Source organism: Bacillus rossius (genome assembly GCF_032445375.1).
Source record: "Bacillus rossius redtenbacheri isolate Brsri chromosome 9 unlocalized genomic scaffold, Brsri_v3 Brsri_v3_scf9_1, whole genome shotgun sequence".
Lineage (NCBI taxonomy): Eukaryota > Metazoa > Arthropoda > Insecta > Phasmatodea > Bacillidae > Bacillus > Bacillus rossius.
Genome location: NW_026962012.1, coordinates 6,775,585 through 6,802,052, shown reverse-complemented (window position 1 = coordinate 6,802,052; position 26,468 = coordinate 6,775,585). Strand labels below are relative to the sequence as shown.

General features: G+C 33.9%; 1 protein-coding gene across 13 annotated transcripts in view; it reads left to right on the top strand.

The window, feature by feature from the left end:
- Positions 1-959: 959 nt before the first annotated feature.
- Positions 960-26,468, top strand: part of LOC134542615 (zinc finger protein 431-like) — a 45,530-nt gene continuing 20,021 nt past the window's right edge. For 3 of the 13 annotated variants that reach the window (XM_063387012.1, XM_063387006.1, XM_063387013.1), the window contains exons 1-5: positions 6,599-8,128; positions 8,866-9,735; positions 10,068-10,141; positions 14,203-14,412; positions 18,325-18,531. In XM_063387012.1, coding sequence (XP_063243082.1) covers positions 9,595-9,735; positions 10,068-10,141; positions 14,203-14,412; positions 18,325-18,531 — 632 coding nt within the window. In that variant the 5' untranslated portion in view covers positions 6,599-8,128; positions 8,866-9,594. Of the gene's footprint in view, positions 1,033-6,598; positions 8,129-8,865; positions 9,736-10,067; positions 10,142-14,202; positions 14,413-18,324; positions 18,532-26,468 lie in introns of those variants that run through there. The other 10 variants (XM_063387004.1, XM_063387008.1, XM_063387010.1 and 7 more) reach the window with 10 other exon arrangements.

Genomic DNA, 26,468 nt, shown 5'->3' with positions numbered 1-26,468 from the left:
CCACAATGGCACGCAGATGGAGACGGACCCGCACGGATTAGCTCGGCAATGCTGAGCTCTTCCGTTTACGTTGCTCCGTGCGACCAATAGACGCCGAGTATTTGGATGTGGTGGTAGCCATGTTTGTTTATGTTCTAAATACGTTAACATTTGTTTGAAAAACTAACATTTTTAGTGTTCTTTATTAATTTGTCGTTAATTTTATATATTTGCAAATTCTGCCCGTACTTAGATTTTAAAAAAATAATAATTTTTTTATTATTATTTATTAATATTGTAATGCACTCTCAGGCCCGTTCTACAATGGCACGGAAACGGAGACACCGAAAGTGTAAACGGAGAATGATCTCCCTGACATTTCATTGTCGCATCTGCTGCTTCCACAATGCACGGAAATGTTACTAATGGCAACCAATGAAATTGCATTTCAAAATTTAACAAAAAAAAATGTAACTAAAAAAATATATATATGTTTTAAAATATAAGTACGGGTACAGGGACTATTTTAGATTTTTGTATACAACATGTACGGAACCATGATTTAAATAAAGTACAGTCAATATTTAAGCCTAATTTCTTTGCTGTACCTATGTATATTTTTTGGATTTAATAATAGTTCAAATTTATATCCAGATTTGCTGATGTATAATTATATTTTCATATTATCATGTATAGCAGGTTTTCTTAACATTAACTGTAAATTTATCATTTATGAACCAATAATTATTTCATCTATAGGTATGTGACTTTTTTTGTATTTAAATTACTTGGAAATAAACCTGATACTAAGATTCTGTTAACGGCATTTATAATCCTATTATGAAAACGTTAATTTTGATGTTCTCTGCGACCCTTGCGAAACTCCGTGGATAGTATTTCAACTTCAAGTCAAACTCATAGCTTTTAGCTTCACTGCCAGGTGGCAGCATTGCTCTAACAGGATAAGCCTGCAATCTACCGTCATTTTATATGAACTAGTTTTAAAATATCAGATTCGACAGAATTCCGGATCGGTATGGTTCTGGCGTACAGGTTAGTCACTGGAATTTCACCTAAAATATTTCGACACTTTTCCGTGAGCTATTTGTAGATGCTAACAACAAACAGAATAGTCACTACGCCGTTTCGACACAATTCCGTCTTTCCTACGATTGTGCGGAATATACACTATTCCGTGTCGGTACAAATCCGGGCCACCTTTCAGAATTTATTTCGTAGACGGAATAGTCACTATTCCGTTCGATGGAAATCCGTTCTTTTACTTAGGGCCGATATTATGACCTCCGGCTAAATTTTCAGGTTAGCTAGCCTCCAGGTAAGGCTAGCCTCCAGTTAACGAACGAGGGGTGTATTATGACCCAAACTTAGCCTGCGGTTGGCTAACCGGAACCTGACCAAGCGTGTGGTGTAATAATGGTTGTGTTGGTAATGAAATAAAACAGAATTTGGTAACTTTTGTTGCAAGACAGTTATTTTTTCTGGTAGAATGTTAGTCAGCTGTTTGTTTGTATTGTGATTCGGAATGTTTACAGCTGCAGTAAAGAAATATGCCGCGAACTTTATCTTGCAACAGATATAATTAAATTAACCAAAAATTACTTTGACGTCAAACCTGCTTTGTATTAAACCATAAAATTACAATTTACGATTCAAAACCGTGTGTTTTCAACTTTACTCTTGTATTGAAACACATGATTTTGTTAGGTTATATATTAAGCCAAAACTAACGAAGTAATTCTATACCAACAAATAAATAGGGATGACATTTTTGCTAGAGAACACTTATTTCTTTAATAAATTTATTTCATAATCAAATAATATAGACCCCGTTTCGGGAAAATACTTGTCGATTTTCATTTCACTGGTGTAGGTTTCATTTTTGTACTAATAGTTTCGTATCACATATCCAAATTAATCCGATCCTGATGGAATTAGTTTGTGGTATAGGATGCTTGCTGTTTTAATTTAGTAGGTCAAGAGATCCTAGATATATTCACTGGGGAAATAATTATTGTAAAATGTATACGAATGAAATATATTTTTACAAGACCTGACATAATTTGTTTGCATCGTGATATGTTAGGTATGTTGTGTTATGTACAGGATTTTTCAACATTCTAAATTAAAACAGCAAGTATAATGTAAAACAAGACCAACATATACAGGGTCATGCCGATAGGATCAAGGGATAAACTTGGATACGGTAAACAGAATAATTCCAGTGCTGTTTTCGTTTTGCACTTGCGTGGCAGGTAGATAATAAGTACCTAATGGTTTGTAAGATAGGGAAGGGATAATTGGGTAACATTTATTTTCACATTCAATTGTATTCATTGAATTAGAACCACGTCTGAAGTCGTATGAAGTGCATTTCATTCCCGGCATATGTCCACTGTATTACGAATAAAAATTCACAGATACAACTTCCACGAAAACACGCATTTTATAGGTAATAATAACCCTCGTTTTGCAATTTTAAAATTCACTTATTTACACATATTCTTAAGCAGGAACATTTAAGTTTATATACATAGCATACGTTTATGTACTTCGTGATCAATTAAAGTCAAATAATAATACACGACTCGACGAAAATAGAAAAGCGTTACTACACTTTCATGCCATGTAATTTTTAATAAAACTTTGACGAATACGGCGAAGCATTTTACATTTAGTAATAAATTATTCCATCGCATCCTGTAAATATTCAATAGAATTCCTCAAATAGTCATCATCACTATCAACAACTAACCTCGCCTGATACATCGCCATTTTATTTTCTGTTGCTTTTAGCCTCCGGTTAAGCAGCTAGCGGCCGGTTCATCCACCCGCTAGGTTAGCCGGAACTTTAGCTGGAAGGTAGACGTTAACAGGGAGTCATAAAACCGAAATAAGAGCTAGCCTGCGGTTAAATTTTAGCCGGAACTTTAGCCGGAGGTCATAAAACCGGCCCTTAGGGAATCCGGAATAGTCACTACGCCGGGTCGAAACAATTCAGTCGCCCCGAAATTACTTATGTTCTTTGATATAACCCGTCATGTCGTAGGGATGCAAAATCGCTCTTAAAAACATCGATATCACGAACATCGATGTTCAAACGAAAAAGCATCGATGTCAAAAAACATCGTTCTGAAAACCGATACATCGATGTTTTAACCGATGTTTTTAAATATCAGGAAAAACATGCCAAAATGATTTAAATTATAGTATGTAGCCACAATATCCACAACCCATTTACAGTCGTGTCTCATGCAGAACAAAAACATGCATTAAAAGCAATTTAAAAAAAAAAAGAAGGAAAAAGCATGAAGTGTATGTGCAGGTTTTAAATGTAACATTAATTTTCTCGATAGAGCTAGCGAGACCGTATCGGTACCAATCAAAAGCTTGTATGTACAACAAGCTATGAAATTGTCTATAAAGTCTCACTGCTTTTTCCCTATATTTATCAAAATTGAAAAGAAAATTCTTATGTAAACCAATTTTTTTAATGGTATTTATTTATTCCAAATGATCAGGGCCGGCGCGTCCATATCGGCGCACTAGGCAACCGCCTAGGGCGCCAAGTAGCTGGGGGCGGCACAGCACGACACATAACAACTGATATAATATGTTTAACGATTATTGAAACTAGATGAAAATGGATTTTTGTAACAGTTTGGAATATTTATATTGATATAAGTAATTATTTAAAGTCCACGGTGACCTGCTTATGATTTGTAATAAGTAAAAAAGTAAAAAAAAAAAAAACACAAGCCTGCTTACATTTGATTGTTGACAAAATCTTAGGCTTACGTAATGTATTTTGAGGCAAGGAAAAAAAATTTTTGGGGAGATGGGTGAGGGGGGGAGGGAATTAAGGTTTTTCGCCTAGGGCGCTAATTTACCTTGCACCAGCCCTGCAAATGATTTTACACATTTTAAAGTACTGTAAAAAAAATTGATACTGAAATCAACCAAATAGTTCAGTATTTACAACATTTTTGATACCTACTTAAAAATGTAGGTTTTTATAGTAAGTATAGACAGTTAAAAAAATTGTATCTTAAAAACTAAATATCGTATCGTAATGTTTTTTTATATATTCAATAAATATTCATGAAATGATAGCCAAAATATTAATAAAAACTAGGGTAATTTTAATGATTGTACTAGTATAGGTGACAGAATCAGTGTGTGTTGGGCTCCACGTAGTGGTAGCCACTTATCTGTGGTGTGCTCGTTATATAAATATACACAAATACACAGATAGTGTGTGTTATCATTAAATAAAACAAAATATAGTTGTCATTTAGATATTAAAGTTTAAATAATAAACAATTATCTATGAATGTTTATGGCTCTGCAAAATAAATAAATTCTTTAATTAGTTTTCAAAATTCATATATGGGCGCCACCCTTATGCACTACTTGAATTCCTTAATGGTTTAAAGATCATGTAGTATGATACACAAGGGAAATATTAAATATTCTCACACTATAAAAACCTTCACAAGGCATGGGAATAGACAACAAACCAATTAGAATTATGAAGGACACATACACATACACTGTAAAATGACAACACATATAAACATACGATTAATATAAACATTCTTTAATCAAATAGAAGTATGTTTTGTTTCTAGTCAATCCAGTGGTATGTCGTTCATATTTGATAAAATTACAGGAGTTAGGTTGCACACATAGTAACATGAAACAAAAGTTCATATGGTTCAAAATAATAATGTTTGTTGAAAATCTCAATTTATAATAAATTATTTGCGTGAGAAAATAATATTTATTTAAAATGTTCGTTATTAAAGTTGGTTTTTATTTTCCGCGGCTGAACTCAGTAAATATTTGCGGTAGAGCATCTCGAGACATCTGCCTCAGTTCACCTCTGGGTGATTGAACAAAAGTCAAGTATGGAAAACAGGATGCGTGATTGTTTTAATAAAAATTGTTTATCTCAATATGATCTCAGACTAGCTCAACAATGAAACGTATTATTTCAAAGTCCGTCGGCAAAATCACGATGTAGGTATATAGTGAGCAGTTAAATAGCATGGCATCATGAGTCGCTGGTTACTCACGGTAAAACACACCTCAGTACACGTCAGTTATGACGTGCCCTAATTAAAAATTGTATACTTTAGGCTTAAACGATGTTTCAAAACATCCTGGTTGTAGGATGACCTATCCAGCTATTCATCTTCATTGATTTTTAAGGGAATTTCAACCCGGCCTATGCAGCCATCATCGCCGTTAATTTCAGACTCGTTTCCGTTAATTCTGTAGTGACGCTTATCTTAAGTAACAACGTCGCTGATTGGCTAAAACCCTAAGATTGTTGACTTAATTACACGTTCAAAATCACTCACAGACAATTAACAAAACAAATTAATACATCAAAATTCCTTAAATTTAAAATAGGATTTTACAACAATGGAAAATCTCTTATGTAATTATTAAATAAAAAGTTCAATTTGCCGTTTTAGGTCCAATGTTCCCTAGAGGGGTCTTGTTAATTGAGCTTCGGCGTCACTTATATTACACCATAGAGCATGGTAGTTGCAGATACGTTCAAAGACGTGAACATAGAACAAAAACATAAAATGTCAATAAATAATAACAATAATAATTAAAAAGTGTTATTTAAATTAAACAAAACACTTTCTGTGCGTAGGACAGTCATGTTTCAGCACATGATGAACGATGTCGATGTTTTTGGACTTTTTCATCGATGCATCGGCGATGTATCGCTCTTCAAAACATCGATGCTAACATCGATGTTTCATGAACGATACATCGATGTTTTGAAAACATCGATGTATCGTTTGCCCATGTGTTGTGTACTATCTGCTGTTGGCATGAAGAATTATAATTTTTTTTTTTTTTTTTTTTTTTTTTTTTTTTTTTTTTTTTTTTTTTTTTTTTTAAATGGTAAACAGCCGACCTCCGTAGCGTAGTCGGATGCACACCGGCTTACGGTGCGAGGGGTTCTGGGTTCGAGTCCCGGGTAAGGCATGGGTGTTTATTTACAGTAAGAGATATGATTGCTACGAAATGATAAAGATTGGAATGATTTAGTTCTGGTTGTGGGCGAAAGCCGTTGACCATTCAAACAATTAAAAAAAAAAAAAAAAAAAAATTAATGGTAAACACCAGCAGAATGTGATGGTACAAAATAAAATTTTCTTGGGAAAAATAAATAAAACGGTAACAGCAATACAGAATAAGGGAACTGTTTAATTTTTTGTGATAGCGCTTTATATTGGGGAAATTTTACTCGATTATATCCATTTTAAGCAGACTTTAGGTTAGAAGAGCCACATGGTTTCATGATGATAGAATATTTAAAATCAGTGCATGTTCCCTTTCTGCCTTTTTTCCTGAGGATGGGAAATGGGAAATTGTCCTACACAGAAATTTAAAAAGGCTTTTTATTTTTATCATGGATGAATATAGCCGACAATAATTGGGCTACTGGTGCTGGGATGGTCACATCACTTGCCGCCCACCAAGGTTATTCATGATTGGTTCACCGCTCCCCACCCCTGTCTCATTACCCCCCAAATACTTTACGATTTTGTATTAGCATTTCAGATACCGGTAAATCTGTATTGTACGGATTAGCGCCAAAAAAAATCGTACAAATATGAAATAACTTTCATTATATGCTATCTTACGTCCTCTTTTCAGAACCGCCTGCGGAGATTAAAAATTCCAATTACTTTTGGAGATATCGAATTTTTTAATATTCATTTTTCGGCGATTTTTTTAAAAAAAATAATTAAAAATCCGAAAATACCTTTATTCTGTGCTCTTTTACTTCCTCTTTTCATTAAACCCGGCGGAGATCAGAAATTCCAAATACTTTAGGAGATATGGAATTTTTTAATTTTCGTGATGTGCACTGATGCGTCGTTTGAGCGGGAAGCCTACGATTCACACATCCTTCTGGACATACCCGAATACTCACGTTGGCTAGCCTTCTTTTCTTAAAATTAGCAAGAAGTAATTAAAAATACTTTAAAACACTGTGGATGGTTGGTTATATTAGGTAAGTATAGCTACATTAAAAAAACTGTAAAATCATTTTATGGTTGCTTAGCAAATAACTTTTTAATATGTAGCTATCCAGCGCTAGGAAACCGTTTACATGATTTCACAGTATTTTTAATGTAGCTATCCTAACCAAATCAACCATCCACAATGTTTTGAAGTATTTATAATGTAGCTAACATAACCTAATTGACCATTAGTTTTCATGAGTTGCATATTTATTTACAATAAACAAAAAAAAAACTTGAAGATGCACGATCGGGCGTTGGCCTCTCGTCTGTTGAAAGAAGGCTTGCCAACGTGAGTATTCGGGTATGTCCAGAAGGATGAGTGAATCGTAGGCTTCCCGCGTTTCCACCATTGTTGCTTGTTTACAAGTATGATTTTTTTTTTTTTTTTTTCGCGACGTAGTTGAACGACTACATCACGTAAAAAGAAAATTACGTGAGTTCCTACTGTTCATCCTTTTTCCCGGTTTGTTAGGTCAGGTCAGCTACATTATAAATACTTTAAAAGTAAACAACCATTAAAATTAATTTTATTATTTTTAATGTCCGTTCAGTTTCAAAGTATTTATACTGTAGCTGACCTGACCTAATCTACCTTTGTCCCGTTTTGTTAGATCAGGTCAGTTACATTATAAATACTTAAAACTATACAAGTAAAATTAATTAATATTATTTTTAATTTCCGTTTATTTTGAAGTATTTATCATGTAACTAACCTTACCTAATGGAAAATTTCTGTTATTTAGGCATTCACGCACACACGGCAAAATATAAAATGGCGTCTGTTGAATGATTACATAGGGCTTGTATTGCAAAATAAGAACGGCGATATCTCCAAAAGTAATTGGAATTTTTTATCTCCGCAGGCGGTTTTGAAAAGAGGACGTAAAAGAGCATATAATGAAAGTTATTTCATATTTGTACGATTTTTTTTGGCGCTAATCCGTACAATACAGATTTACCAAAATTTCTGTTATTTAGGCATTCACGCACACGGCAAAATATAAAATGGCGTCTGTTGAATGATTACATAGGGCTTGTATTGCAAAATAAGAACGGCGATATCTCCAAAAGTAATTGGAATTTTTAATCTCCGCAGGCGGTTTTGAAAAGAGGACGTAAAAGAGCATATAATGAAAGTTATTTCATATTTGTACGATTTTTTTTGGCGCTAATCCGTACAATACAGATTTACCGAATTTCCTTGTAAAAATTAGGAACTTTGTGTTTATGTGTATGTATTACAGATAATTTTTGGAATTTTTGTTTCCGGTTGAATTAAAATTTTTAACCACTGGTGTTAATGTTGTCTGGCCTGTTGGCTTAGTGGTTAGAGCTTCTAGTTGGTTAGTCAAGGTTCAATTGCTGGCTGAGTTTGGGATGTTTACTTATGGAAAACATTGCCTTTATAGGAGTTTATATTGCATCTACCTACACAATTGAAATTGTATTTTAATGATTTTTTGCATTAGATTGTTAGTATATGTTTATAGTTAGAGTAATTTCTGTGAATTACATGAATTTACAGTTATATTAATGTCGCAAATCCTAAACACATCAGGACACTAATCAGGATAATTCAGTGCGAATGCAAACCTTTCCTGAATGGCTGGGTCAAATGGGGCAATGGATTATCGTGCAGATGGTGCGGGCATTCCTTAATACAGTCCAATGGCCATTCAGATTTTTTCGCAAAAACATGCCTGCCCCTAAAATTGCTATACTTCAGAATGGACCAATTAAACACCTTCCACTCTAACACTCTAATACTTAACATATATATTTCTAAATAATACATTTTCTTTTTCAGTGTTTTGTATACAGAAGAAAGTATATTTTCCCATCTATTGGAACACTGACTTTCAACTCATGGAATTTGTTTCCGTGATAAAATTTTCCACGTTTGCTGTAGAGAATTTAACTGTGTAGCTGATAAAAAATTGCATCAGTTCAGACACAACCATATAATTACTTATCATATTTGTGCATGCAAGTTTACTGGAGACAAAAAATTCCAGCTGCATTATGACAGACATTTGTTAGCCACGAAACCTTTTGAGTGCTGCAATTGTGGTAAACGATTCCACACTACTGTCATGTGTTGAATGTTTACGCAAAATGACACAGCCTCATGAAGTGTCAGTTTTGTGAACTGCGTTCCGATTCATTTGTGAAGTAATCTTTTTGAAGCACATAAAAATGCATGGAAGTTTTTGTGGAGACCTCTTCATCAGGGTTGTAGAGTGATATGATTGTGAAGAATTGGAGCTTGAAAAAAAAATTTAAAGTTATATGTTGAGAAGCAAAGCTCGACTCAGCAAGTGTGTGTGCTAAATGTTGAGTCAGTTGTTGCGTAGTGTTTTGATGACGTTGTTGGCAGTGTGTCTCACATTAACAGACTGTGGAATAAAGATGCAATTGGTGTGGAAGGAAATATATTCAAGTGCAATTTGTCTTCAGTGCAGCTAACAAGTAGACTGCGCGCCCGTGGAATCGAACGTGTCTTCTTTGTGGGCGAAGAAGCAAGACAGTGAGAAGTATGCAAAGGCATTTAGAATCACATCTTAAAAGAGAGTCTGCCAGGAAACAGCTAACAGCCAGTAACATAGAATGCAGTGTTGGCCATGAAAAACATACAAGCACTGGCAAATGCAACTGTCAGCTCTTTAAAGTCCAAAAGGTAATTTGTGCATTTAAATGAACTTTACTATACAGTATGTCTCCAACAAAATGTCATGGTATTTTTTTTAACATAAACTTTATTTGAAGATTTTTTTTTCTAAGTGAGACTTACTGTTACTGATTAATATTGTTTGGTTGAGTTGAATGCATTCAGAATCTAGATCTTTTGTTTTGTATAATTTTGTACAAAAGTGTCAGATTATACATAGTAGATAATGAAAAAATGTTAACAAAATGTTTGCTGTAACATTTTGCATTACATTTTTTTTACATTTGTGTTTTTGTATGTTTTTTAAATAAGGTTTTGTGAATGAAACTTTCATTTTGTAGGTGTTTGGTGACGCAAAACAGCCATATCCGTGTGCCTGTCCTAGGAAATTCAAGTATGAAGCTAATTTGAAAAGGTAAAGCTGAATATGTCTGTATAAGGTATTCTTTAACCTGTTAACTATCCATCTGTATATTATTCACTTTGCAGCATAACTATTGAAACTACTGAATAAACTTGATTAATTTAAATAAATTTTCGACTGTACTGCATACCTTCTGCATAACTTCAAATGCACAATTTTAGTTAGATTTTGAAGAAATACAATTTGGTAGTTTTCAAAGAAATACTACCATTTGCAGCTGTTATCATGGTGCGACTTTCGGAAAATTTTTATATAGTTTTTGTTTCATGGTCCATAGACCCCAAAACCATCGTCAACTCATAAGTTGGTTGGCACACTATCAAATTTGTTCAGAGAGTTTGTAAATCTTATAATTTTGATCTAAAACTTTTGTCTGAAACAATTTTTGATAATACAAGCCATTATTGCAAGGGGTTGAAGAAACCTGGGGTTGGAATAAGAAAATAAATAAAACCTCTGTACTATGTACATATTGAATCCATTCTTATTTTGGTTTAACTTTCCAAATATTGTCTAAAACTATTGTTAAAATAAATTTTTATCTAACCAACCATTACTGTTAGGGGTTGGAATAACTTGTTTTGAAAGTAAAATATAATGATTACATTTTTTTAATAGATATACCATCAAATCAGTTTTAATTTATTGTATAAAACATATAATTCATCTAAAACTTTGGCTGAAACAACTTTTGATAAAACAAATTATTACCGTAAAAGATGAGTTGAAATTTAAAAATTTTTAAACTTTATTGGTATCAAATTAGTTCAAATTTATTTTAAACTATCTTAATGTTATCTTAAACCTTGGTGCAAATCAAATTTTTATACGACCACGTTATTAGTGTAAGGGATGAAAAATAGTACAAAAAATTAAATAATTATGTTTATTGGCATATAATTTGAAAATTTTGTAAGCATTGAGTTAAAAATATTTTTAATATTTTTGCTGCATTTCTTAAAATGTTTCAGAAGTTAATAGAAGTTTCTAAAATATTTCCAGAATAAATAGGTACTTCGAAATCTACCTACCCCTGTGGGCTGCGTCGAAAGGGATTTTTGTTTTGCAATTTTGAAGGATCCCATGTTTCAAGTTGGCTGCATATTTTTTTATTTAATTTCTTTGAAACTATGGAGAAAATATATTAAAATATGTAGTATTCTACAAATAAAATTAATAATCTGGTAATGTAGTGGGTTGTTTGCACTGACTATTCACACAGTTCATTGCACAAGGCAGCAATCTTACGCACTTCATCGCTATGGCAGCCCTGCAGCCTTGCATGTGAGTTATCAATCTGACATAAATGCTGTGCTGCCAGTTGTGTTGACGACCATGGGTAGGGTACTTTCCTTTAATGCAGGTAGTTTTTTTTCGCATATGCCTGATTGCAGATTATTGCACATTTTCTAATTTCTTATTGATTTTATGGATAGTCATCCATTTTCTTGCTTCTGTGTGACAGTCTGGTACTTGGAAACATACCACAGTAACCTACCATGTGGAATTGTGATAGTGGAAGATGTATAGAAATTTCCAAAATTTAGAGTAGTGAGCAATCGCTTATGCACGGATCCATCTTCGACTAGTGAAAATAGGCAACACTGAATCAATTTTTTTTTTCCATTAGCATTATTTTCTATCAAATCAAACATGCTGCCCTAAAAATAAGTGGTAGACATGCTTTTGACAAAATGCAAAGCATACTGTCTAGTTCATGCAAAAGAAATAAACCTGCATAAAAGGGGACTAAGACACAAATGTGTCACAGTGTTTTCAAATCTACAGCTGTGTGAGATATTTTAGGCTGAGTTTAATCCCCTGGATAGAGGATAGAGGTATTATTATTTAAACACCTCAAAAATCATTGTTACAATTTTCTAGTAGTTTATTTTGCAGTAAAAAAATGGCTGTTAGTTATACTACTCTCAGTATGTTGTTAACAAAATAAAGGATATGCTGACTAAAATACGCTATGTTACATAATGCTATATACTCTATGATGTTCCTCCCAATATCTTCTGGCATCATCAGAGATCGTACATGATTTTCTCATATCAACTAGAGTTAAACCTGCACGTTTCATCAACTTTGGACAATCTGTCAACTGGCTGTTACACTCCAAAGACCGCCGGACTAGCTCAGATATTTTACGTTTTGGTCTTCGAAAGGTAACTCACAAGGTACACTTGCATATTCGGATGCTGAAAAAGTGAGGTTATGTTTCACTCAGGAAAATAGTTACAGGCAATTGTTGAATTTCAATTATGTCTCTCGTACACAAAATGTTTTTCACTGATTATTTATTTATACCTTACTAATTCACAAGACATTTGCCGCCATCTTGCGACCACACCATTTACAAATTGAAAGCAGTATTTTCCTTTCTCACAACAAACAAGCTTCATTAATTTGGTTCACACGCTGACTGGCCGAAAATTGAATTAATAAAACAGTTCGAAATCAAGTCCCGCAGTTGCACTCAACTTTCGGTACAATGCCGAAGGACATTGTCCTCGGAAACAGTGACAAACCTTGGTAAGTCCTGTTTGTGTCCGAAAAATGAAAATAAGGTTGATTATAAAACCGGTGACGCCCGGACCACAGCCGCGAAATTTACTCGTTAAAACTTCATAGTTAAGTTGTGAGCCACCTACTCAACTAACCACCTCCTCAGTCGCTGTTCAGTAGATGACTAAAGAACCAAAACGATACACTGGTCTCAGGAGAGACCAAGGATTGCACCATGACGTAACTTTCGGCCAATCACAGCACAGTATCAAACACTCCCTCCAACACCAGCCAATCACAGAACAAATTACAACACATGAAAAAACCCTGAACACACATAACTCGGGGCTTCCCTTGATCGGTCTCTTTTCAATTTCCCATCAAAATCGGGGACTCCCAGAATATTTTCTCACGCTAGTTGCTCTGTCTCACAGGATGCATCATTATCGTTTTATCGCCTCTGCGTCACTGTGTCGACGCACAACTTTCTTTCTCACTCTAACTGACACGCAACTGGCTCACATGATTTCATCATCCCATGGACAAATTTACAAAAGAAATATATGTTACAGTGTATTTGCGCATATAAACAAAATATTTAAAGCTTAAAAAAAACATTTTAAAACACATAAAAACGTAATTATTTAGGTAGAATTCGGTAAATTTACAGTTACATGGCTGTTTCATAATAAAGCAAATAGGCTTAAACAATACACAAATATTAGAAACGGTAATTAAATGAGAGTACATTAATAAAACATAAGGAAATATAAATATTAATATGGAAAACAATTATAAACGGTAAAATATTATCATGAAAGTTATTTCAAAAGATTCATTGTAAGTTTCAATGATTTACTACATGTACCACAGTTAGGTTATGCCTGAAAATTATTTAAACAACTTACATATAGTATTACTGTTAAAACATATTATTCATAAAAACTTAAAGAAAAATTGGGGAAGGCACTGTCCTGCAATGCTACATGGCCAACAGAAAAATTGACATTTTTTTTGCCAAAAGTTTGTGCCATATTTCAGGACAAATTATATAGTGAATTACTATAAAACTGAAATAATGCCGAAAAGCATGTCGATACCTACTCATATAACACTGAAATGTAGGTACTACTATGTACTACTATAATGAAATTAATCAGTATTTTTAATCAAAACTTATCTAAAATCACAAAAATGTTATATTAAATATATTAAATTCAATGAATGTAATGTATTCAGCATGAAGTTTTTACAAAAATGTATGTACATACTAAGTAGATTGGAAAAAAATATTTTACCCTTTTTTTGATCTTAAAACTGTTAATACTAACACATTTTTATTGGTACCTTTTTCTAACAAGTACTCGCAGAATTTATTTTTATTGTTCTGAGTGCATCATCTATCAGTCAAAATGACACTGTTTTGGTGAAATGAGTATCACAAAACATTTATGTGTCATATGTGTTTAGTAATATGCTATATTTATGAATAAACAGAATTCATAAAGAATAAAATCATAAAATGTCATCTTGTTCCATAGGCACCTGAAATACATACATGGTGGAGGCACCGCAGACAGTTCTGTGTGTGGCACATCTAGGCAAGTTTTCAGCAACACAAGTGAACTTGTCGCGTATCGACAGACTTCTTCACATCAGTGCAATACATGCACACGTGATCAAGAGTTATCTAGTAGCACATGTCCAGACAACAGCACTTCGAATAAAGAACATTGTGAATGTGCAAAGACGTGAGTATTCTTCATGTTAGTTGTATTCATCTTAGTTTTAGTTGAAAGGAGATTTAAAAAAATTGTATAAGCTTAAATGTAGAATATAAAGGTAGTTTTCTTAATAAAAAATGGGTGCATGTACTTATGTACGCGCGTGAGAAGTTATACTTCTTTGGCATCAGGCGCGTAGGAACGGGGGGGGCGACCCAGGCGACTGCCCGGCCATAACATTTCATGGCCGGGCAAAGTGATGGTTTTGCCCAGCCATTGCATCAGATGAACACGAGGCATTGTCTTCATTGCAATGCTAAGTGGTTTTGTAGGATTTTCTTGTCCGTGCGCTACTTTATTCTTAAAATAAATTAAGACTTTTCAATAAGTGTACAGGCACAATAAATACTGCAACTGTTCTTGTTTTCTTCTTGTTTCCGCTCGTTGCAGTAGCTTACGCTCCGTTTTTGTCCACCCTTGTCTACCTGACCTTCAGACCCTTGCATTCACCCACCTCGTTTCTACATAACGGTAACGACCTGACGTGCAGAGCACTTTCCACATCAGTCATCATTCGACAGCTGTACGTCTTGCTTTTAAGTCCAAGAAACTTTGTGAGACGTACTACAGAACTGTTTAAAATAAACTTATTTATCTGTAGCATCGTGAGTGAGTAGTGCGGAATGGCAGTGATGAAAAACATTTAGGGTTTAAGGAGAAAATTTAAAGGCTAACAGTATTTTAATTTTTGCGGCGTACAATGACTCAGAAAAGCATCAACTTTTTCTTCAACAACCGTTCTGCACAGTCCTGCAGTTCATCACAACCACCGCCTAAAAAGCATTGCACATTAAGCTGTAATGCCTGTGAAGACAAAGATCCTAAAGAAGAGTTGGATTCATTTAACTCAGGTATTACTTTTGAGCAGTTTAGACTGAGACAAATTTTTACATGATCCCGAAAACCATATCTAATATACCTATTTAACATTAAAGTTTAGTATTTCGGTACATTATTTTTTTCCGCTCGTCGCTCGTGATTATTCCATCGAGTAATAAAAAAATTTCTTTGAATCTACAAATCATTGAACAAGAATTTATCAAGCAGATTTGCAGTTATTTTTAAGCATCTTCACTCGCTTATTCTGTGGGGTTCGCATTTTAAACTTATTCTTAAGGGGAGTCTGACAGTAAAAATATTAAAATATTGACTTTTTTAATTTTTAATACCAAAATAAAATTTAGACTGCCCTGAATAAAATATGAGTGTTATTGCGAAAAGCTTTTTTCCATCTTTGATTTCAATCTCTGCCTTTTCTACAGCTCTAGATAACTTGATGATATATGGGGACTAAATTTGAAGGTGCTTGTAATTTATGTACTCTGTGCAGTGGGAAAATTCAACAAATTGCCTTTAAAATGAATTCTACGAGGCGAAAACTGAAAAGTGAACACTGTTTTGTGATGCCGAGCCTTAAGTAAATTTGTTATAAAAAAAGTTAAAATTTCTGCTAGTAGTACATTCTATTTTTATGTACGAAAGAGCTTAAATAGCACCATTTTGCTCCTTAGAATACAATTTTTTTCTACCAGGGGAGAGCCCCCGGACACCCCCTTTGTTAAATCCACCACTTATAATGATACTCTCCTTTGCCCCCCCCCCCCCATTAAATATTTGCTTCCTACACGCCTGTTTGGCATCATTAAAAAATAGTTTTTAATTGCATGCAATTAATTAATTACAATAAAATAATAAAAGGGCTGGAAAAAGATAGTCAACATAGTTAATAAAGTTCAGTTTAAATTTGAAAATTTAAATAAATAAAATTTAGAGAATTTAATAAATATATATGACATAATTTGTATATACTAAATCTTTTATTTAAGATTCTTAATTTTAAATATTTATTATTGATTATTTAATATTTTAAAAGAAACTAAATAAATTTAATACTAAATTCAAAAATTTAATTTAAGTTTATTCATTTTTTAAATATTTATTATTTTCTTAATTTAATATTCACTTTTCATTTTTATCAAAAAGTTTTCATTAAATTTGTTTTTTATTTTATAAATATTTATTATTTATTCAATTTAATAATAATTATTAAAAATTAATATTTTAATTTGATGTTCGATTTTAATTTTTATCATAAATTTTTTATTAAATGTTTTATTAACTTTACTTCTTTATTTTGTAAATATTAAATAACCAATAATAAATATTTAACATTATTAATTTAATAATATCTAGTATTAATTATATTAATTAATATTTTCATTTATATCAATATATACGGATAGTTAACCTCAATTATATTGGAGGATTTGAAAAAGTATATAAGCACAATATTTTTTACTAATATTTACGAATAGTAAATTATATTAATCAAAATATTCCATTTAAATCACTACTGAATATAATTTATTGGCACATATAATTCGCACTTGTATGAAACTAAAACACGTGTTATGAATTTAGAAACTAGAATCATGTGGATAAATATTATAATTTATAAATATGAAAACAGAGATCAGAGGCGACGAGCATGCCAACATGCATGACTAATAGAGGTTCTATTTCTATTTTGTTGGTAGCTTTTTTTCGAGACTTCATGAGCGGTTTAGCGGGCAGCTTCAACCTGTTAATTTTGTGTTAAAGTGATGCGTGCGCATCTTAAAATTTCACTCTCATAATTTTTTCATAACGCGCCTAAAGAAGTATAACTTCAAAAAATGTTATTGACACAACTGTGTATAAGACTAGTCTTGCAATCATACAGCTTTGTACTATACTGTGACATGCAATTTTTTGAATAAATTGAGATTTAACGGTTATTATGTGTCTTAAACAAAACTTTGGTGGAAAATGATTTAATAAATGTTTTCAATTGGTACATTAATGAAAGAAATTCACAGAATAAACCTGTAATTAAGTTATTACTGTTATGAGATATAAACTTAAGACCTTTAACAATGTAACAAATCACTGTAGCAACAGATGTTACAAAATAACATTATGCAGGCATTTTCATAAATAAGTACATTTTTTTTTTTTTGCTTTATACAAAATGTTATGTAGTACATATTGTAGTGTTACAACTTAAGGATATGATTTTTAACCTAGAGAACATTTTTTTTATACAATACAATATGTTATACATCACAAAAATTATTTCTAGCAGTGCAATTTTCTTAATTACATAAACTGTAACAGATAAACTTTGTTTCCTTATGGAATTTAATCCAAGACATTCTAGCCAATGAACTGAAAAAAGTGGTTGCAGTCAAAGAAAGATGCCTGAGTGGGCCTCCCTTCATAATGACTTCATATAACAGGTTATTATCTTATCAAAGACAAAACCTTGAATAACTCCCTTATTATCTCCCCATTAAACAAGGGCGATCACTTTGACCATAGTTTAGGTGTGTGACTCGTTGATCAAAAAGATCTTTAAGACCAGTTGCCTCTATTTGAACCAAGTAGCGAGTTGATTATATTAAGCAAATTCTGTTATCTTGCTTCCATATTATGTTGCAATGAATAATGTGACTTTAGAGGAAACTCAAACATATATGTTTATGTCACTTTTTTTTTTTTTAAACTATATATATACTGGATGATTTGGTAACTCTACACTCAAGATATATTTATGTATAGCCAGTACTTAGAGAGGTGAATGTTTATAAATTGTGACATTGTTTGGGGTTTGTGGGACAAAATAAGATTGATAAGCTGCCCAAGCTAGGGTTGCACACAGAAATAGGAGATGACTCTTGATTAATGGGAACATTTGAAATAATTTGTTAGATGTTTTGTATTTATTTTACCTTTGACTCAGTTTATCATTATTAGTTGGCCAAATATGTGTAATCAATTTTATTTATCAAAGTAAGTTTATTAAACATTACTATTTTGAAATATTTTGCAATGTTTCAGATGTGAACCAATTATAAATAATGATGAATCTGCTACAGTAATTAATTGCAATATATGCAATAAATTATTTTTTTTTTGTAGAAAAACATTTTTGAAACATCACACTCATCATGATTTTGATAATAGATGTCAGTTATGTAACAAAACTTTCTCAACACGAAAAAATCTTCAAAAAAACTCAAAATTACAAACAAATGCTGTTAAAAGGTATGTATGTAAAAACGTGCAGCGTACTTTTTTTTTTAAACAAAACTTTAATTAGTCATAAGCAAGTACCAAAATAGATTTTTATCCTCTTTTTTTTAACCTACTTTCTGTGACATGATTGTCTTAGCATTATGCATTAGTAGCTATGTTTGTATTCACCCCTCTCGTTCCCTCCTTCTCTTCCTCACTCATATAAAACAGATAAAACTAATTTCAGTTAAAATATCTCATGAACTGTCATCTCGAGACAATACACCAATCCCTCACTTAGCACGTCTTCAAATTGCACGAATTCATGTAGCGTGATGTTAATTTTACTGCCCTAGTCATGAATAGCACGTCTGTAAATTTCAGTTAGCACGAAATGGCCACAGGCAAAAAAAAGTAAGGAATGACGCCATGAAGTCTGCTTCAACTCGGTAAACAACAGATGTACTGTGGCATGTACATAGTTAGATGTACGAGGGGGAAACAGATGCACACGCAGGTCTGACTACTCTATCAACTGTTGTACAAACATCAACTATCGCAAGTTAAGTTGCGGCTATGGAGTGTAAAGGACCAAATTTTTTATGTCCGCGCACATGCCGCCGGGCCGTACCGTTGTCGACCTGCCACATACTGGGACGTGATGAACTTCAGTCTAGCCAATGGCAGGGAACTTGCACAAACACAAGCAACATCTGCCGGTAACTGTATGTGCGCAAGCACCTGCAGTTGGAATCATAGTGTAATCATGGCTTCCAAGTGAGAGCATTATGCATCGTGTTCAAGTATTTGAGACAAAACTATACAAGTATTACGGCATGCTGAATGTCATGAAGGCCACACTTATGTTGGTTGTACATTAATTTTAAGCAAGTCAACTGTGCGCACAATCATACAAGATGACTCTATCAAACTTTTATATAAGTCTGATGCTGTTGGTTGTACTAGAAGGAATCAATTTGACATTAAATACCTGAACAGAAATAAGCAGATGATTCACATGGAAAAGGTTGTTAAATGAATGTTGCAATGAAAAAAATAATCACAGGTGTGACAGGATTGGTATGAACCAAATGGTGATATGTGAATAAGTAATTTAATTTTTTAAAAATTAAAATGTAAATATCCGGACAGTAATATCAGTTTCATTGCCAGTAAAGGATGGTTTGGAAAGTTCGTGAAAAGGTACGTGACATGAGTTGAAGATCACGCTTGGGCAGGCAAGTCAACCAGCCGACTGATGATACCTATCTCCTATTACGCGGTGTCTTATTTGTCATACAAAGTATTAAATCATAGGCTTATAAAGATTAATTGTGTGACATCTTTATCGTTGAGAGTTATTCTAGGTTTTTATATTACACAAAGAAATTTTCCCTACACATTTTGGAACATATTAATTAATTTAGCCTTGCTATTTATGGAGACATGCTTCAGAATATGCTATTTAAAATAACATGAACCTTTTTAGAAACGCATTAGTCATGCTAAGTGAGGGATTGGTGTATTTGTAGATGCAAGTTTCCAGTACTAAGAAATCCGAAGGTGTGAAAGCTTCAAAAGTTATGAATGTAATACAAATCTGCTTGTTCATCTGTATAACTCAAGAGTGCCACAATCTACTTTACATGTATTAACAACACACTCCTCTGCATATAGTCATTTTAAACATTTTGTATTGATTGTTTGTTTCAATGCATTTTACATCAAAGAAATGTCTGCAATTCAGGTTTTTTTTTTGGTATGGTTTTCCATTCATGTAACCAGAAAATTTCCCTCATGTATCTTATAAAAGCATGCTGTTATATCCTTGTTTGTCATGGGCATACAGCAGTTTTTCAATCTACTTTTTTTTTTTTTTTTTTTTGGTTGGTAAATTTAATCAGTTGTATAGCATCACAATACACAATATGCCCAACATTCACTTCCAAAATAATATATTTAAAAAATAATAAACTGTATTTACAGTCTACAGCAGCGGTTCCCGGTATTCCTTGGCAGGGTCACAGGGGTTCCGTGAGTCAGAACGAATGTCATATAAAGCAGGCACAATTATTGCCAAATGACTTTCTTTGAAGGAGTTGGGGTTCTGGCAAAAGAAAAGTCGATCAAAGGGTTCCCTGGCTGAAAGAAAATTGGGAACCACTGTTCCACAGTCTCCTCAACCACTTTTTCCCCTCAATTACCCTGGGGCCCGGGCAACAGAGGCCTGGTATATTTCAAGAATTTTTAATGCATGGATTTATCCTGATAGTAGGACAAAAATTTACAAATCTGGAAACCTAAAGTTATGTGATATGCTTATATCACTTACAGTTCTGGCCACGGTAACTTTGTGCAAGAAAGTTATGATTACAGACTACAAGGAGAGACAAAAAAAACACATATACATATATATATTTTGTATGAGAAGAAGTTTTGGTTGTGGGAAAAAAATGTGTAAGTCTCCCAGGGATAGCATTTATCATTTCCATTTAACAGTTACAATTTAACTAGTGCAAGCGGGCCCCCTCAAATAAGGGCTTTTTGATTCCAGGGGAAGGGGGGGGGGGGCTGGCCACCCCAAGATCTAAGTCCATGGGCTTGATTATGGTTTGGCGGCGGAATGTTAAAAAACTGACAAGGCAATGAAAAATCTGCCAGCCACGACAGGGGAATGTTGCATGAGGGAGATGTTATTTCAAGATAAAGAGCAGAACACCTTCTGTTGCAGCCAGTAACTCAGGTTTATTTATACTCCTTGATTCGTCTACCATGTTCATTCAGTTTAAGCATGTTACAGTGGGCACAGTGCACAGATACAGTTGACGAAGCATAATCGTGTTATGTATATATGTGTGTGTCAGGGGCGCCTGCAGGGGGGGGGGGGCCAGTAGGGGCAGTTGCCCCCCCTGAGATTTTGAATGAAAAATACTTTTAACGTATAATTTGAAGAAAATTACACATAACTTATTAACAACTGCAGCAGTAATTAATTATTGTGCAAAATAATTGGATGATCGACGATCGTAGCTGGATGATGTGTCAACTCAGCTGCCGGCTGCCACTCTAGTCTGAGACTCCCCACCTCCACGGTCTCTTCCCGCCAGCTCCCATCAAGATGCCCGCCGTAGAGTACTAGCGCCTAAAGACAGGCTCGTACTATGCGCCAGAATATTTCTGCGCATGCGCTACAGGCCTTAGGACGGAGGGGAAGGTGAAGCGAGGACGGTGTGGAAGAGTTGAAGGGGTGGGGGCGCGGAACTTGGAAATAAAATAAAAAAAGAGTGCGCGTGTAATGACCTTGGAAAGGGTCAGGGAGCCCTATCTGAAAATAAATTTACAGTTTTCTAACACTTCGAAGGCATCAGCGCCGCGAGAATCACCCTTACAATGTGGATGCGCCAACTAACATACAGTCTAAATGATATAAGAGAACATGTATACGCCTGGAATCACAAACCACAGAGGCAGTGATGCGTGTTGAGAATGATAATGTAACGTCCAAGCCCCTTGACGTAAGTTTTCTGTAACACAAAAATTCTTATTTGATAATTTTTTCAACTCCCCTCCCGAAATAAATTTCTATGGTGCCACTGAGTCCGCCCTCTTAATATCTATACATTGTCAGTGACACGAAAAGGTAATTTTTACACTGTAAAGACATATGTATATGTATATTTCCATTCCATTGTTGGAATTATTTCATGCTATTTATTTAAATTTCAATATATGATTAAATTTTATTTAATTTTATTTTGAAGTTTAGTACCTATATACTAATCCTGTATCAAAGTTATAATGGCATTAGATTTTATAAACAAATTTTAAGATTGCCTGACATACCTATGTGTAATGATTAAATGCAAAAAAAAAAAAATGCTGAAAGCCTTAAAAGTCTTTAAAACACTAAGTCCATTCATCCATACACATATAATAAATCCTAAAGTGTGTTTGTTGGTTTATTATGTTTTATTGGTTTATTTGTCCATCTTTCACGCTTCAACGGAGTGAACGATCGACCTGATTTTTGGTGTGCAGACAGTTTAGAGGCCCGATAAAAACATAGGCTAATTTTTTATCCCGGAATAATGTACGGTTCCTGTGAGATAGATCTGGACCGTAATGTAATTACTTCTTCATGCTGAAATGGCTGAAAGGATTTTGCCATGGCATTGTTGAAACTTAATTTCCTAGTGATATGCATGTCTTCACGATATACACATACTAGTGGTTTATTTTTTGGTTACCTGGGTTTGAATTGATAATTGTCAGGGAAATCAAGCTTTGATTACATATGGTTTACATGGTTTCATTGATTTAGCTTTGTAATTTGGTTTCGTTGTCTCGGTGTAGTTAAAATTTATTGTATGGTATTTTTCTGTTAATAATTTGCTAGCGTTTTGAAATACTTGGTAATAACAATTAAATAAATTCATTTTCCATTTTAAAACACAATTTACAGCATTTTTATATGCTGTTTTCATACTTATTTCTCACGCGGACGAAGCCGCGAGTAGTTAATAATAAGTTAGACTTATTTTAACATTATCTAGTTCGATATTTTTGCCAGCACAATTTGTCAGCTGAGCGGTCAAGAAAATCTATTTTTTTTTTTCTTCTATGTTATGGAAGAATACATATAATTTCTAACTGCCTTTTCTATTTCGTTCATTTTGTAAATGTGATGCGGTATAGAATTAAGGATTGTTCATATCGCTCCTCCGTCTACCGACCTCCAACATTCTCAACAAAGTGTCATTACTTATTAAAAAAAAATAGTAAACTCAAGCTTAGGTATTTTCCTACAAAAGCAATCTCGTCGGACAATGCGGACACTTCGGCCGAAACGCTAACGTCCGGTAATACAGGTCAGGTTGCAGGCCAAACTTTGGCGCTAAAGCCGATTGCTCATTGCATAGTATTTCATGTACGGTAATTAAATTATATTTGTCGTGGACTACATAATGATTTATTCTAAAATATTTTGTAGTTGAATGTATTTATACTTATAACAGTCATATCCAAGTATTGACGTCATAAATTTTAATTTTTTACACTCATAGAAAATTACTATTCACAAATATATGTTTATACATTACTTAAAGGCTAGAATATGGCAGTAATTCTCGGACTGTTTCCTTATTAATTTCTTTTTTTTTCAATTCACTCTCCATGAATGATTATATGGTAATTGAAAAAAAAGTACTGTAAATTTAAATGGATAGTAATATATATTACAGATATGGCATTTATTTAGACGTTACACTCTGCTGTAATGCCTACCGCACGTTCCAAATGTGATCACGGGAATATCGAAGAATAGGAAGGGAGGGGTAAGGTAGTGCCGTTAAGAGTTACCCGTAGGTGTGGGGGGAGGGGAGAGAGAGGGTGACAAGCGCGCGCATGCGCAGACGTGCCTTGGCTGGTAGTACGGGACTGTCTTTAGGAGCTAGTCTGTAGAGTGGGAGTGGAGTATGCAGTGTGTACAGTGTGTTGCGTGTGATTCCGCAATGTTCCAACTTATACTGTGAAACATTGATTGAATTGTTATTGTGGTTAGTGGTTACACTTATCGTCCGTTTGTGTTTTATTGAGAAGATGAAGAAGTTATTAGCAAGTAAGTTTTCGCTAGGCCTATTGTTAAACTGAGTTCAACCATTGTGCATAGAATTTCTTACTGAAAACTGAAGGTGTTGACTTTAGGTTACTAAATACAGAACCACATTGGCACGTTATGAAATTAACAGGTAAATCTGTAATTCACAACCAAATGTCAAACTCCAAATAGAATTAATGCATTGATTAATCATATAGTTGTTATTGATAAACTTGTAATTTGTAATGGATATTAGGAAGTTTTTACACAAGCGTTTAAAAGTTGACCATGAGAAAGTTAATGATGGTAGTGAAGTTGAAAACCATAACCATCAAATGATCGAATGTGTTAAAAAAAGTCGTGGACCTGCTGAAACTGAAGGTGATTTCGTACCTATTGCTTTACCATCAAACAGCAGTGATTCTCAACAACCCAAAACTACTTCAAGTGAATCAAATAATGGCTGTTTAGAATTTCCTTCGAATCTATCAGCACCCTTTTCCCTACCGTCATCATCAACGCAAACACAATCAACAACAGATAACTCATTTGATATTGGTAGCTATCTCCATGAAAATCCTAAAGATGACCTAAAATATTTGTTTTTAACGAATACGAATTTATGTAAACCTGAGGTTAAATACAATTTTAAAAATGATGTAACTGATAAAAAACGGCCTTTCCGGCACCAGTGGTTAAATGAATACAATTGGTTGGCTTACTCTGAAGATGCCAAAGGTGCATTTTGTAAGTTGTGTGTTTTGTTTAAGCCACGAGTGAGTCATGGTAGTTATCAAGGTGTTTTATTACACATCCCTTTAATAATTACAAAAAATTTCATGAAAGTGCATGGCATCAGGAGGCTTTGGAAAAGTCTACTAATTTCTTGTCTATCATGAAATGTGAACAGAAAAGTATTGATGTTCTGGTAAATGAAAGGCTAGCGCAACAGATAGAAGCAAACCGAAAAAAGATAAAACCAATACTGTCATCTATCCTTTTTTGTGCTCTCCATGATCTTCCGTTAAGAGGAAAAACAGACAAGCACACTGTTTTTAACGACTTGCTGAGTTTTCGGGAAGAGTCAGGTGATGTTGTTTTGGCAGACCACTTGAAGAATGCACCAAAAAATGCCACCTACATCTCACACAGAGTTCAAAATGAACTAATTGAAATCAGCGCAACAGTTTTAAGACATGATCTTATTGAAAAAGTAAAGAGAAATTAAATATTCTCAATTATGGCTGATGAGACTATGGATACTTCAGGAACAGAACAGTTGTCACTGGGAGTAAGATATTTAGACAAGACTGAAAATTGTATTAAGGAAGATTTTCTGGGTTTCACACCCTTAAAAGGTTGTTTAGATGCCGAAAACATGGCAAACGCGATTACTTCTGCCTTTAAAACATGGGGCTTAAACTTGAACAATGCTGTTGGCCAGGGATATGATGGATGCAGTACAATGGCTGGACATGTTACAGGGGTACAAAAAAGAATAAATGACGAGTATCCTATGGCTTTATTTTTCCATTGCTCAAACCATAGTCTCAATTTAGCTGTCCACGATTCAAACACCTTGCCACAGATTAGGAATACTGTAGGGACAATAAAAGAGACAATTAAGTTTTTTCGAGAAAATGGGCAGAGAAGAGAAATTGTTGGCACACTTCAGACGCTCTGTGAGACCAGGTGGACAGAAAATATAAGTCAATTAGAAAGTTCAATAACAAGTTTGTGGACATTATGCAAGCACTTTAAACCATGTCCACAGATGGAAACAAAGATACAAGGCAGAAGGCTTTCCAGCTTCACTGTGCGTTTACAGCATCAACATCTCTAATCTGCTTGCAGATCATAGCCCAGTATTCTGGCATACTTGAGGTTGTGAGTCAATTGCTTCAAAGCCCGAGAGTTGATTTGTTGAGAGTATCAAACCATATTCAACAGTTAATTTCCACTTTCGAAGCTCACAGAGAAGAAAGTGTCCAAGAGTTTGACAAAATAATGAAGATAGTTGAAAAAAATGCTGAAGTTCTAGGCATTATTCTTTAAAAATCTCGAGTAGTACAAAAGCAAACACATCGTGCAAATCAGCCTTCCGAAACAATCAATGAGTACTACAGATTATCAATATATCTTCCCTACTTGGACTGCCTGATACAATCGTTGAAAGACAGATTCTCCATCCGTCATCGGGCTGCATTTGAAATTTTCAAGTTGCACCCAAGAGAAATAAAAAGAATATCAAAGGAAGAATATGAAAAATCCATGGAAGAATTTGTTAAAATATATTCCAAGCTATTGGACAATTTCCAGAACGAGGTCACTGTATGGTACACTCTCTGGAAAAATTCTCAGACCAATGATG